Here is a 14,691-nt window from a genome sequence, read left to right on the forward strand (position 1 = left end):
TTTTTGGACAATGTATTAAAAAGTTTTTTTTTTCAAGTGTGTAAGACAGATAATAAAATTTCATCCATTGAAATGACAAAATACTTGTAAGTATGCGTACATGCTTTGAATCCACAATACGGTAGTAAATTCTTGTGTTTGCAGACGTTCTAAGATACTTAAGATAACTTTAATGACCTAACCTTCAAGTTTTTAAATTTTTTTGTTATTTTATACAATATTTATGGTCAAATATGGTATTTTAATAAAAGTTGAAAAGTAAATTGTGGTGTGTAGAAAAAAGTTAATATTACATTAGTTAATTTCTAAGTGAAAAAATATGTATCTATCATGTGATTTATGCATTGTATTGTTAATTATTTTATATTTTTTTTAAGTATTTCCATAAGCCCACTAGAGTTCTCATGCTTACAATAATATAAGTTTATATTGAAATAATAGTAGTTTTTATGAAATTCATTGATATGTCAACATTTTTAACACAAGCATATTGATAAAAAAGAAACGAAAATTATGAACTACTGTGTCTTACGAAGTACTTAACAACTTTTTAATTTATGATGTCATTTCAAGATAAAATCTCTTTGATACTGTTGAAATGGCAAGCAGAAGTAAAGCAATGTATAACATTAATGTCTTTATAACAATATGAATGCCAACTTTTTTGATTGTCCAAAGAAGGTATGTTTATTTTATAAATCATAGAACTATTTTCAAAATTGCTGTTGTGTAAGAATGGTAAGCTATTTCATAATCCGTTTAAAAATATCGTTAAAATACAATTTACTTTTTTTAACGAAAAAAAATAAAAGTTGGCTGCCTGAACAAAAAAATTACACTGTAGCTTTCCTTACAAAGACAGATATGTATCAGGACTTGTTTACAAAAAAAACTGGCATGATTACAATCCATGCAGTAATTATATGTTTCTATGAATGATGATTGATAACCAGCTAGTGTTGAGCCCGAGAGCATAGGTTGACATTTGCTTAACGTCAGTATTTTGACACACCGTATTACAAATTCTACAGCTCTCACGCTCTTAACTTGCAAATTATTCATTATAAAATCATACTAACTCGTATAAGTGGTAAACTATATTTTTCCTCTGGAAGATAATAAATCATAGTTTAATGTGAGATGTATCATGGTGAACATTTTTTCGGCAAAAAAAGCGAAGTTCTTCGTTTTTATAAAAGGTGACGATAAGATCTTTTTATTTTGACATAATTTGCTCTAGAATCGCTGATCAGGTATAAAACAATATCTTATTTGGCATTGATAAATATCGTTTAGATAGCTGTTTACAAATTTTTTAATTATGCAACTGCCAACCTTGTTTAAATATCATTTTTTTTAAGACTTCAGTTAAGCTTAACATGTTCTTTTGGATGTAGTGTTCCTACGATTAATTATAAAATTAGAGTCAGGTGAGTCAAAATAATTTATACTAATTATTTTTTCTTTTCATTACAATAATTCACTTTAACCCAAAAATGGGAGAAATACATATAATATTCAGAAACACTTAAGATGTTATTACCAATTATGTAATAATAGTACAATTTTTTAATTGTTTGAATTTCACCTTTTATGTCAAATCCTTACGACTTAAATTAAAATTTTTCATTTCTATATTTTCTAGACTCGAGGAAAGTTGTTGTTATTAAAAAAAATGTAATACTATTGTTCTTTGACCATAATAGTATTATATTTAGTAGAATAATCAAATACTATTGTGTTTTAGATGAGTCACTAGTAATAACAATGAAAATATCAAACTTTCAATAAAATAGTTTTAACAAAAAGCTTTCAATGCAACAGTTAACAACCAATGTATTTAAAATTATTAAGTAAGATTTTTTTATAAAACTTTACTTTACTTTTTAAATATAATATTTTAACCAAAAATAAATGAACGTATGTAACTAATAGACATTTAAAAAATTTTTATTTAACATCATTGCCTTATACTAACGATGCGTCTAAGTTTTTTAAATCAATTGATGGGTTTTATTTATCAATATGAAGTAAAATTATACAAATTATTAATGTAGATACTTTTGATACGTTTTTTCAAGCTAAACTTTGGACTTAATAGAGGTTATAAAAATTGTAAAAATCAAATGTCAAGATAACATATTAAAGGTGCATTGTATAATATATTATAACATTGTAGTAGATTATACTTGCAAAATTATTTTTCTGGAGAGCGCAGTAGTTGCTTACGACATAATTTCATTATAATCAAGAAATTATCAGTTTATTTTATTGAAATAAATATGTGACCAAACATGCTTATCGTATGTAGCCACATCTTAAGCCCCTATATATTGCATATCATATGGATACTATGTATTTGTATGTGCAATAAATTAAACTCTCGAACGCACGACTTTTTCACGTTACCTTTCAGGTAAGAGATATAAGTAACTGGTTATAAAAATTGAAGTCATCATCTGCAAATTACAAAGTAGGTGTGCAGTCATTATTTACTGGAAAGTCGCGTATACAATTTTCTTATTCAAAGAGAAAGTAGTCTTTTACTTCCAATGACTTATATACGTTTGATACTGATATAAAATTTGTATTTTTCATACTTTCATTTTGTTAATTTGAATCATATGCGTTAAAATATACACAGTCGCATATTACGTGCAGATACATAAATCTCCCACATATCTTTGTTAGGTTCAGGTAATAGGATTTAAAAGCATTTTTTATTGCAATCTTACGAATTTGAGCGAATACTTACGGAAACGTGGAATCCGCTAATGTAAGAAGTGAAAAATTTTCGTTTGATAGATTCAACAATAGGTATTTATTGTTTATACTGAGGAGACGTGAAAATTTAGAAGTGAATAGCAGCATGTTTATCGAATTACTTCTTTCATATTTATTGGCGATGTCTTGTTTTTAAATTTTAATTTATTTTCTATGGAACAGTTTATACAAACATTTTTTCTTGTTTTATAGAAAATATTCATTTTACATTTTTTTCCATGAGAAACAGAATGTTTTACTGTCATTTTATAAACCAAGTGTAGTACGTTTTGTACGCCATATTCATGAAAAATATTATTTTGTGATTGATATATAGAAATTGACGGTGAACAACTCTACTATTTGACCCAAATAAATATACTACATCAGTATTTGTTATTATTATTTTATGACAGATAAAAAGGTTTTAGTTACGTGAGTATAAAACCTTCAAAAAAGACATAATGATTGAGGATATCAAATGTAAGAATATCGAAAATGGAACACCACAAGACCCAACGAAAAAAGTCAATGGTAAAGTTTACGTTTGTAAAAAATGTAATGCACACAAATATGAAAAAAAATTTTTAATGAAAATTTTTTTATGTCTTTCATAACGCAGAAAAGTTTGGTATAAGACATTTGCAAGCTTTCCTACTGTTTTTGGGTATGGTATCAGCATTCAATACCCGATCCAGTATGTCTGTAGCGTTAATTGCTATGATAAATGAAGAAGTACTTCCGGTAAACATTTTTCATTTTATTTCAAGTATCATACAATAATGATATATGTAAATTTGTTGTTAATAATATTTTTTTTATACTTAAATATTTTAATTTTTCATTTGTTATGTTCATGAGTATTATCGAAAATAATAAATGATTTTAAATAAAATTTAATAGTAATACAATTTTGACGTAATTTTTTTTATTTATGAGCAGTAATTAAATATCTCGTAAGATAAATAGGTAAAATAATTCAATGCTTGGTAGTAAAAAAATTCATAGTTAAAACTTGAAAAATTTGTTTTTTGACAAAGGAATCCGATACAAATTATGTATGTGTACGTGAAATTCAACTTATTTGTGTGAAATACACAGTAAATTTTGGAGTCTGTAAAAAATATCATTTTTTTTAAATATAGCATTGATTGCAAATAAATTTGATTTACTTTCACACTTATATAAAACTAATAAAACTTATCTTAGGTACATAACAATTATCTAATTATATTACAAATATCTAAAGGTGGATAAATTCGGTTTGGTCTCGACTGGCTTTATAATCGGACTCGTGATCATGGAAATACCATTTGGATATTTAGTCACGTTAAGAAGTCCAAAAACCATTCATTCAGTATTCATGCTGTTGAGCGGTATTATGCACATGTTGGTACCTTATGCGGCTATATATGGCGGCTGGATTACTGTTCTAACTGTAAGAATCTTAATGGGAGTTTGTCAAGGTGGACTTATGTCTTGCACGCAAGCACTCCTGTCTAAGTGGTGTCCACCTTTCGAGAGAGCAAGATTAGGTACGTGATAATCAAGTTGAAAAAATAAAGAACAATTTCAAGCTATAGCATCTCTTTCAAATTTTCATTGTATTTACGTAATTTTCTTGACGTGCGGTAAAATAATTAATAAGAATCATCATTTTAGTCAATAGATTATTGCGTGCTATAATTTAAAGTCCAGACGAACATTCCAACGGTGATGCATTTATTTGACACGATGACATGGGCAATTTTAATAATCAGCGTAGAGTAATTAAATGCCTGAAGATCACCTCGTCCTTTTTACGAAAATACGTTATTGAATACAGATGGCACATACACTCTTATTTAAAATTATTTTTGTTATTCCAGCTATGTTTGTGTTCAACGGTGCGATATTAGGCAACATGATTGCAATGCTGGTTTCCGGAGCACTGTTGAAATCAAATTTCGGCTGGTCGAGTATTTTTTATTTATTCGGAGCGATGACTAGTGTCTGGGGAGCTGTTTTTTACGTTTTTGGAGCAGACTCGCCAGCTCAACATCCAAAAATAAACAAAGACGAAAGAGAATACATCGAAAGTAGTATCGGTGAAAGTACAGACGAATCCAAGGTATTTTTCACTAATGAACAAAAAAAAATGTCACAAGTCTAATTTTTGATTTAATCAGGTAACCAAAGTACCATTGCGTCAAATATTGACATCCGTTCCCGTTTGGTCCCTAGTCGCGACAAATTGTGGCGATGTTTGGGGCTTTTTCATCCTCCTGACACTCCTGCCAAATTACATGAGCAACATCGTCGGTTTCAACATCGAGGAAGTTAGTAAAATTTTTTACATTTTCATGACCGAAATTTTGCAAAAATTCATGATATAAACTATGGTCAGGGTGCTATTATATCAGCTCTGCCGTACCTCAGCGCCTGGCTGCTGGCCTTCCCCTACAGCTGGATGTCCGACTATTTTCTCAAGAGAGGCGTTCCTGTGACGCTAGTGCGAAAAATCAGTAACTCGATTGCCATGTGGATTCCAGGGCTTGCATTGGCGCTACTGTGCGTGGTCGAAAGGAGCAAAATCGTTACCGTCGGCATCATGGTTGTTGCCGTGAGTTTCAGCTGTGGGACTTTTTGCAGCTATCAAGTCAGCAAAATGGAAATCTCTCCGAACTACGCGGGGATCATCATGTCCTTTACCAATTTCTTTGGAAACGTCATGGGCGTGCTTGGTCCGAACGTTTACAGTTTTGTAGTCGAGGACGTGGTGAGTTTTTTTATTTTTTTTCGTCCTTGCTGATTGAAACTTGATCGGAATTTTGTTTATCTTAAAAATAATCTACAGATATTTGTTATCCGTAAATATTTATTCACCATCGCGATTATTTGTATTTTAGAAAAATCCCCAGCAGTGGGATGTTATATTCCTCATCACGGCGTCGCTTTACTTTGTGTCGAACGCCATATTTGTTGTCTTTGGAACATCAAAAAAACAGCCGTGGAACGAAATTGAAAACACTTAAAAAAGTTTTTATGGCTTTGTGACATGCATGCTATCATAATTAATTTTAAGTATTAAGTTGTGAATAAATCAATTTGTACAAAAAAAGTTTGTTTAAAGCATCGAAATAAGTATTTATGCACCTGATGGGTGATTATATCCAGTCTAGTATAATAATAAAAAAAAAAAATAAAAAATAAAAAAAACAATAAATAAATAGAAATTACTTGAGTTTATACACATGTAAGTTTTGTTTGCGTACAATAGAAAACATATTGGTAAGATGATAAATGTAACGTGCAGCGATTAATGAAACAAAAATCTTTTAAATGTGCATTTTTGTTAGTAATACAATTTTTTATTTTTTAATTACCACCACAAAAATTTTTTATATTTAGCCATTTCACTCATACCTGTTTTTAGGTGTTGAGTACTATTTACTTGTGTGTGCACAAGTGATGGAGTTAGGTACAGGTAGAGGTACGGGACATGGGAGGATCCACCAACTTTACAATGACGCATGTACGATTGACAGTCGACTCGGGACTAGCTATTAATTACAATCCTCTACATGCGAGATTTTTCGTAATTTAATTTTTCCTGTTGTCTGAAGGTAATTATCGAGACTATTATAGGTTTTTCGCTTTAAAAGTACCCGTAGTAGAGGAAGAGCGTTGCAAAAGCAATATTTGTAGTATTGCGTCAGTAGTTACGTGTCTGCGTATACATGCAAATCACTATTTAAATTTATAGTAAAAATAAAAATTTCAAATTTATAAATATACAACTAGAGAAATAGTGGAAGCATACAATACATACCTACCGTAAGTTTAAATTAATAAAAAAATAACGCATTTACCTGTAAAAAAAAAATTTTCCACTATTTCGTCTACTTGCGTATTCGTAACTTTGAAGCATAAGTTGTAACAATAAAAAGTACAATGGCGCGATCGATACCACAGCACCTACGTGCATAAAAACTGACACTATTTTTGGAGAAAAAAAAAAAAAAAAAAAAAAAAATCATCATATCGCCGCAACACAATCGGCTCTAATTACTTCAATTTTGACAAGAAGATAATCCCAAGCTGGGCATCCGCGACTCATCCGTGATGCAACGAGGATGTATATATATATATATATATATATATATATATATATATATATATATATACATAAAACGAAGGCACCCATCAGCCGGTCGCACCATTCGCGGGCGAGTCGCACGAAAAAATTACATAATAAAAATCTTGCACCGCGGGTCCCCCCTTAATTGTATACTTATGCACACAGCTTACTCGACGAACGACTCGCTTCTTTTTCGAGCGCACATACGTACCTATTCACTTCCGCGCACTACTTACTGCCCGGCAAAGACGGTCCAAGACAACGCATCGTCGTCGTCAATACAAAATAATAAAACCGGCGTCCGCTCACCCGCATTACAGTCACTGCCGGTGGATTTTTCAAAGCACTCCGCGAATCTGATTCTCGGATTAGAGCTCGGATTTCCGCGCGAGAAAATTCCCTCCTCTCCTCTCTCCGTCTATATCGTGCTGCGCGTACTTTTTCAACATATCATCCGGACTCGCGAGACTGGTCACACTTGACTGTGCCGGTCGCCGCGTCGACCATCCCGGTCTTTTTGATTTATCTCTTTGAAGCCGATTTTTTTGCAGCCACGAAAATCATTTCCGTTGTTTTCACTTGTTATTATTCCCTACTAATGGTAGGCAAGTCGCCAAAGGAGGTACGCCGGATGCGGCGACAGGCATTGTCGTCCTTAACAATCTAATGGTAGTGAACGCACGTTTGCATAATCGGCTACCGATCTCGACGATTCATTGCATAAGGGACTTCAACTTCGCATCGAGATTGAGTAATTTACCTGCTGCAAGTTGCAAGGTATGTACATAAGTCACGTTTTATACATTGTGAGCTTAGGTTGCACGCGTTTAAAATTAGGTACATGTAACGCACACACTGTTTAACAGTCGAATAAACACGGACGTGTTTTAATTCAGAAGTAATGGGAATTGTCGCCCGATCGAGTAAATTATGAGTTGTCATGTTCAAAGTATACGAGCATCTACTCGGTTTCATATAAATTGGTGACTTAATACATTTGTTTATTTATAAACAATACTTGTAAAAAAATAGTCATAAATGAAATCCGATAAAATTCACCCAAGAATTTTGTACATTAAACATGTTTTAACTGCTGATACGACCTTTTGTTAACGTGTTTATAAATTTAATTGTACTAAATACAAAATTTTAAACCATACATATACCTAAAGACAAATTTGCCGGAAGTTATTACTTGGTCCGTACGTGCCCATATACGTTATTTTTTAAGGCAATAAAAAAATTAATTCACATTTGAAAAGAGAAAATGAAAACTTGAAAGTATTTGAATTATTGTAAAATAAATAAAATTAAAAAATTCGCAAGAACATTAAATTTTGTTGTTATCCATTATGGTTTTGTATAATTTTCTCGAGTGATGAAAAATACTCGAGAGTTTCATTCGCGTTGCATGAAATTGGCAGTTTTGTAAAAGATAATCAAGCACAGCTCTAATAGGCATCTCTGTATTTCCAAAAAACTGTAATTATCCTTTAAATGAGCGATCACGCGGCATGCGGTTGAATAACTTTTATCAAAGATTACTCCGATTAAGTAATGGATTGATGCAAAATTCTAAAAATTTTCCGAATATTACGTAAGCACGAGATAGTTGATTAGTTTTGATTTTGAAAAACAATTGAAAGAATTGTGATAAATGATAAAAAAAAAAGTGAAAACAAATCGTTAGGATTCACGGCATTTTTGTTGCGAGTAAAATCAAAACAATTGCATTTTTCTTGTCACAATTAAAATTGCAATGATATAATGCATTATAAAATAGTTACTTGCTAGCATTATAAACGTGCGAAGAACCGTGTGAATAAGTGCTAAATGTATTTTCGATCCTAATGGTCGGTATTTATCATTATAAACTAACGTATATAATTGCGTGTATCTTTATCAGGTGCATAAATCTGCACACATGGGAATATAACAGTTTGTTGATAACTAAAGAGAAAATTTAGAAAATTTTATTGTGAGGACGATTTTATAATGACAAGTTATCGATCTTGTGTTGCCTTGGGTATTAGGGTATTTTTCAAATACTTTACATACCAATTAATTTCTCAAAATACAATAAATTTTTTTGTTGGAATTTTTTTCACAACTATTTATTACTCAGTACTTGCATGTATATTGTATAATAATAATAATAATAATAATAATAATAATAATAATAATAATAATAATAATAATAATAATAATATGTTACACTATGAAAAAACAAACATTTTGAAAGAACAAAGTGTCCCGGTATTTAACAATTAGTTTTAAGACTAGACAATTGTAAACTTTACTCTCTAAAAATATGTCACTGTCGTTTGTGATTAAAACGTTTTTTTTTTTTTTTTTTTTAGTACTATGTTATAAGTATTAGTAAAAGTAAAAATTTCCAGTAGAAAATAAGCATTGTATTTGAAAAAAAAAAAAAAAAAAAAAAAATTATTTGAAAGCGTAATAATAATTGTGCTCAAGTTTGACGTTGTGTATGTACTTACGTGTGACATAACATTTTTCGCCGCATCGGAAAATCAATCTTCAAAACTTTAATGATGAATCAATCTCGTGTTATCGGACGTGCAAAGTAGTATAATTATTGATGTTCGTTAGCTCGATCTAGTATAATGAGGATAATTCGCATCATGACCTATCCTACACGTAATGAGGTTGTTGAGTAACGCAACGGTGTTCGTCAATTGAACATTACACCATACAGTGCAAAGTTCAAGATCAACACAACACACTCCAGAGTATTTACGACATCTCGCGTTGGCAACAGTAATATACCCAACACAATTAGATATTTAGAGATAACTGCATGGGGAGTAACCGTTTTATCCATTAAGAGCACCAATAAAGCTTTGTAAGCACCAAATGAAAACAAAGATGAGAAAATATTTCAATAACAACCCAACGCATAAGTTATACATTCGTGTAAGAGTTTTGCTGTCAACGAAACACGCAATATTACTAACATGTGTATATTAACAAATCGTAACATTGGTAGGTATATATAATTCCTCTGCGCACGCTTTTTCTGCAAGTTATGCTGAAAATTGATATGTTTTGCACAACCAGTACTCGCACGCCGCAAACGCACGAATCGCGAAGTAATATCTCCATCACGAACCAGAAACAAAAAGCTTTAAAAAAAAAATTAAAAAATTAAAAAAAAAAACAACGAGCGTATTTGAATTTTTCCTCCGTCTCACTGCACGTCTCGATGTTTTTAAGCAACAATGACGGAGATGCCGCAGCTACGAATCACGAAAAGTATGTTGCTCCGATTTGTTGTCACCACCACTGCTCTCACCGCCACTGCTACAACCGGCACAACCATCACCGACAGCACTCGATGCACTTAGAAAAATAGATAAAAAAGTGAAAAAAAGAAAAAAAAAAAAAAAAAAAAAAAAAAAAGAATTAGGGAGCATTAAGTAAAGAAAAAAAAGCCGAGGAAAAATAGAGCACCACCGTTATGTTCGTAAAACTAAGCCGATCGCATCATGCCGCAGACAAGTTGGGTTCCCGGCACGCCCAGGTTCTGCTGTTGTTCCTGGGCATGGCGACGGCGTTCGCGCTCAGGGTCTGCATGTCCGTCGCCATTGTTGCCATGAGAAACAAAAACTCTGCCAATCCGGATTTTCCGGTAAGTACACCATTTTCTCGACTGTTTTATTAAACACAGCAAAATACCCTTTTTTTTTATCACAGAGCAAATACGTCTCTATATACTCAGATAATTATAAGCATCACAAATTTACGTTTTTCTTAAAAAGTCACTTGGGTTGATTGATTTTTCGGCACATCGTTTACGCGAGTGTAGGATTAAGCCCGCGCGAGTCTATGAATAAGATTGCAATTATAATTTTTTAATCAAAAGCCAACGTCATACAAAAAAGGGGCATATAATCGGGCACGCAAGTGCTGATTCACGTTTAAAAATTGGCTGACACGTGTCCCGAGCAAAAAAGAGTCAACTCGAGTAAAAAATAATAATAAAGAAAAGATACAAAAAGCTCCTTTGCTTCTCCTCCCTTAGGACTACAACTGGACGGGCCAGACAAGCAGTTTGGTAATGAGTTCCTTTTTCCTGGGCTACATCGTCACGATGGTGCCCAGCGGCAGCCTGGCGAGCCATTGGAGCGCCCAGAAGCTCCTTGCCCTGGGCATGCTCGCCAGCTCGGTACTAAACATGCTGATACCACTGCTGGCCGATTACGGCTCTATTTACGTGATGACGTGTAACGTGGCGATGGGATTGTCCCAAGGATGCCTGATGCCCTGCGTCCAGACTCTTCTTTCTCGTTGGGTACCGCCTTTGGAAAGGGCACGACTAGGTGAGCCTTTATCCGCTTTGGACGTGCATTCGCGTGTTAAAGACTTGTTGCTCGCTGTTTGCGACAGTTTACGTAACTTTTTTTCGCTAAAAAGGCCGCGCTATTTCGATCAGGTTGTTGTTCTTGGAAGCGAAACAAAAAAAAAGAACAGCTCGATTACGGCTCTTATAAAGCCTCATTCCACCGGATTAGTGATTTTTACGGCTCAATTGGAACTGTAATTTTGTTAACAAAATTGGTCAATTTCGGTATTAGCGCTCAAGTTGTTAGAGCACGCGTTACGGCCTACATGCACCAACACTCGAGAAAATTTCGTTTACACGGAAGTATCTCGGCAGTATTCTGGGACTGAAAATCAAGTACACCTTGAGCAAATAAATGTTTTCAATTTCATTTGAGAGATAAAAATAAGTTGTGCTTGGGTTTTCAATCGTAAAAAGTACATACATAGTATTCGGATTGGCAACTCTATAGACTATTATGTATTCAGTTGAATGAGCTCATTATGGTTGTTGTATTTTAATGAAAAATTATAGTTTGGACCATTAATTAAAACTATTATTCAACGCGTTGGAGAGTAAATAATATTTCGTAGGATGGCCAATGAAATCGTTGTAAAATGCTTTCGAAAGCATTAAAAATTTCTACAAATTTGAATTCATGTAAGCTCCTTGATTAAGAGTGAATAGCCCACGGATGACAACAACAACTTATTGCAGGTTCTTTTGTGATGAACGGCCAGCAATTCGGAACTGTGGTGGCTATGCCAGTTTCCGGTGCGTTGGCCGCCTCGAGTATCGGTTGGCCGAGCATTTTCTACGTTTTCGGCGCGATCGGCATCATCTGGAGCTTAATTTTCTACTACACTGGGGCAGACTATCCTTCCGTTCATCCACGAATCAGTCAGAAGGAGGCGGAGTATATTAACAGTAGTCTAGGAAATTTAATCAAAGCTAGCGAAGACGAGGTAGGCATGCACATAATTAGATCTATAAATTTCACAGGCGCGTAACGTGATGAAATTTTCGATTGTGCAATATCGCGCTCAGTCTGTTATGAGTACAGAAACTACTTGATTGCCGCGTAAAGTATGCTTACGCGGGCGTATGCCAATTTTAAATGTACTGGCACGATTAAAGAATAAAATTACAAATCTTTGAAGCATTGTCTGAATGAATCAAGCGTGTTGCTACTTATTTACACAACGGAAATTTTTCACAGCGCCAAATCAATGCCTTTTTTCATGAGACAAGGATAAAGTTATGGCCTTAATTTTATTCTTTTCGTCATCGCCGTTTCATGCATCAAACAATGATTTATTTTGCATACAGAAACCAAAAGTTCCTTGGAAAGAAATATTAACATCCGTCCCTATGTGGGCCCTGATTATTGTGCATTGTGGACATAATTACGGATTTTACACACTCCTGTCAGAATTACCGACTTACATGAAATCAGTTTTAGGGTTTGACATTTCACAGGTAAATAAACAGTTTGTTGGTGAAATTCTCCTTGTATTAATACTGTCACGTTAAAACGTATTTTTCCAGAGCGGAGGTATCTCGGCTCTGCCTTACTTGGCCATGTGGGTCATGGGCTTTCCAATAAGTTATTTTTCCGATTACGCGTTACAAAAGGAAGTATCTGTCGTGACGATTCGTAAGGTCGCCAATTCGATCGGACTTTGGATTCCAGCCTTAGCTATGGTGACTTTGTGTTTAGTCACGACCACCGACAAGACTGTACTTGTAGCAATTCTCATCATTGCCGTTGGATTTAATTGTGGAACCACTTGTGGCTTTCAAATAGTCCATATTGATATGGTAATATTATTTATGCATCCACGGTAATTTTTTTCAAGAGATCCCTTGTGCTTATTCTGGTATGAATAATAATTTCATGTAGAAAGAGAAATTAAAATTATTATTGTCATATTAGTGAATGCTAACTGAAAATAATTTAACAAAACTGTTTTTTGATAAAATAATCGTACTTTCATGTCATATAATATTACTGAATAATATTGGGTTGAATGGTATAATTATAAGTTCGGAGCATTTCTATAAATTTTATTGATTTGAAAAACTTCTTTTCATAAGTCTCCCAATTACGCTGGAGTAATGATGTCAATTACCAGTGTGATAGCCAACATCGTGGGCATCATAGCTCCAGTGGTCTGTGGCACAATTGTTACTGTAGAGGTAATTTGTATTTATTGTAACACCACGATAAATTTGTGCACAAAATTTGTTATGACACTTAATAAACTATGTTTTATTAGGACAACGAGAATCAATGGCATGTTGTATTTTATATTACGGCAGCGATCTACTTCGTGACGAATCTAATATTTTTAATATTTGGCAAGGCTGACATTCAACCGTGGAACGACCCAGTTGAAAAACTTAAAGAAAGCACCACTCAAATCCCTACAATATCTGATCACGTGTGAAAACATTTGTATCTGTATGATATAGTTTATATAATTATTAACTATCATTGAATATTTATTATGGGATATAATTTATGTTAATGGCTGATCAGGAAGAACATCAAACATATTTGAAATTGAAAGATCAGCAGTTCAGCTAATTTTGTGTGGTCATACTGTTGTATAAAGGGCACACAAGTGTTAGCAGAACAAAAAATTATGTAATAATGTGTAGTTGTATTTTTAATTTTGTATTATCACGCAATAAAAATTACTTTTAAAGTATTTTTATAAAATAAAGCAAAAAATAGTATCTAAAAACTACTACAACGTAAGTCAGTTACTGTCAAGATGTTTTCAATCAATTATATCTACGAAAATACATGAAAGACAAATACTCTCAGCCACAGTTTTGAACGGAGACGAATTAATTGTTTCAGTAAGAAGACACTTGATTTTCACATTTTTTACGTAACAGAGGCTATTTAAAAAGATAAGCTGAAAATACGTAATTATGTAATGGCACGAACATTTTTTTCTTGTAGCTTTACCATCACTATACTGATATTAACAAAGAGTCGAGATCTCAGTAAATTTTGATTTGTTGTAAAATGATATATACACTTATGAATCTAATGCAAGATTTAGTATTATGTTTTAGTTGTTATTTGTATTATAAGATCCTTCGACCAATTTAAATAAATATAACAACTTAAAAATATGCGTTTTTAATAAAGTTCTATTATTTAAAAAAATATTAATATGTCTAATTTCTCAATTAACATTATTGAGCCATTTTAATTAAGTTTTAAAAATTAAAAACTTGTAATTACAACCTAGTAAATACGTTTTGAGAAAAATTCGTAGCTAAAATAGTTTCAATCTTAATGTTACTAGCTTCATTACATAATCTCAATTAAAAAAAGAAGTTTAAAAAAGAATATTAAAAAATAATTTAAAAACTTGAACTACTTAGATACATAAAAAGTGATAACGATATGTGCCGTTTATGACTAACGCGTATAAGGCAGTTT

General features: G+C 32.7%; 2 protein-coding genes across 2 annotated transcripts; both read left to right on the forward strand.

Annotated features, from left to right (window-relative positions):
• Positions 1–3,227: 3,227 nt before the first annotated feature.
• LOC106642106 (putative inorganic phosphate cotransporter) lies at positions 3,228–5,777 on the forward strand. The gene is made up of 7 exons (XM_014356755.2): positions 3,228–3,297; positions 3,386–3,507; positions 4,013–4,298; positions 4,632–4,873; positions 4,932–5,081; positions 5,150–5,521; positions 5,652–5,777. The coding sequence occupies exons 1-7, from the start codon at positions 3,228–3,230 to the stop codon at positions 5,775–5,777; spliced, it is 1,368 nt and encodes a 455-aa protein (XP_014212241.2).
• Positions 5,778–10,303: 4,526 nt separating this feature from the next.
• Positions 10,304–14,445, forward strand: LOC106642124 (putative inorganic phosphate cotransporter). The gene is made up of 7 exons (XM_014356784.3): positions 10,304–10,535; positions 10,929–11,226; positions 11,946–12,193; positions 12,558–12,707; positions 12,777–13,049; positions 13,326–13,427; positions 13,508–14,445. Exons 1-7 carry the CDS (start codon positions 10,365–10,367, stop codon positions 13,676–13,678), a joined length of 1,413 nt encoding a protein of 470 aa, XP_014212270.2. The 5' UTR covers positions 10,304–10,364; the 3' UTR covers positions 13,679–14,445.
• Positions 14,446–14,691: the final 246 nt, after the last annotated feature.

Source organism: Copidosoma floridanum, unplaced genomic scaffold (genome assembly GCF_036245765.1).
Source record: "Copidosoma floridanum isolate Cflo_tuat_1 unplaced genomic scaffold, Cflo_Japanese_pri ptg000019l, whole genome shotgun sequence".
NCBI classification, from domain to species: domain Eukaryota; kingdom Metazoa; phylum Arthropoda; class Insecta; order Hymenoptera; family Encyrtidae; genus Copidosoma; species Copidosoma floridanum.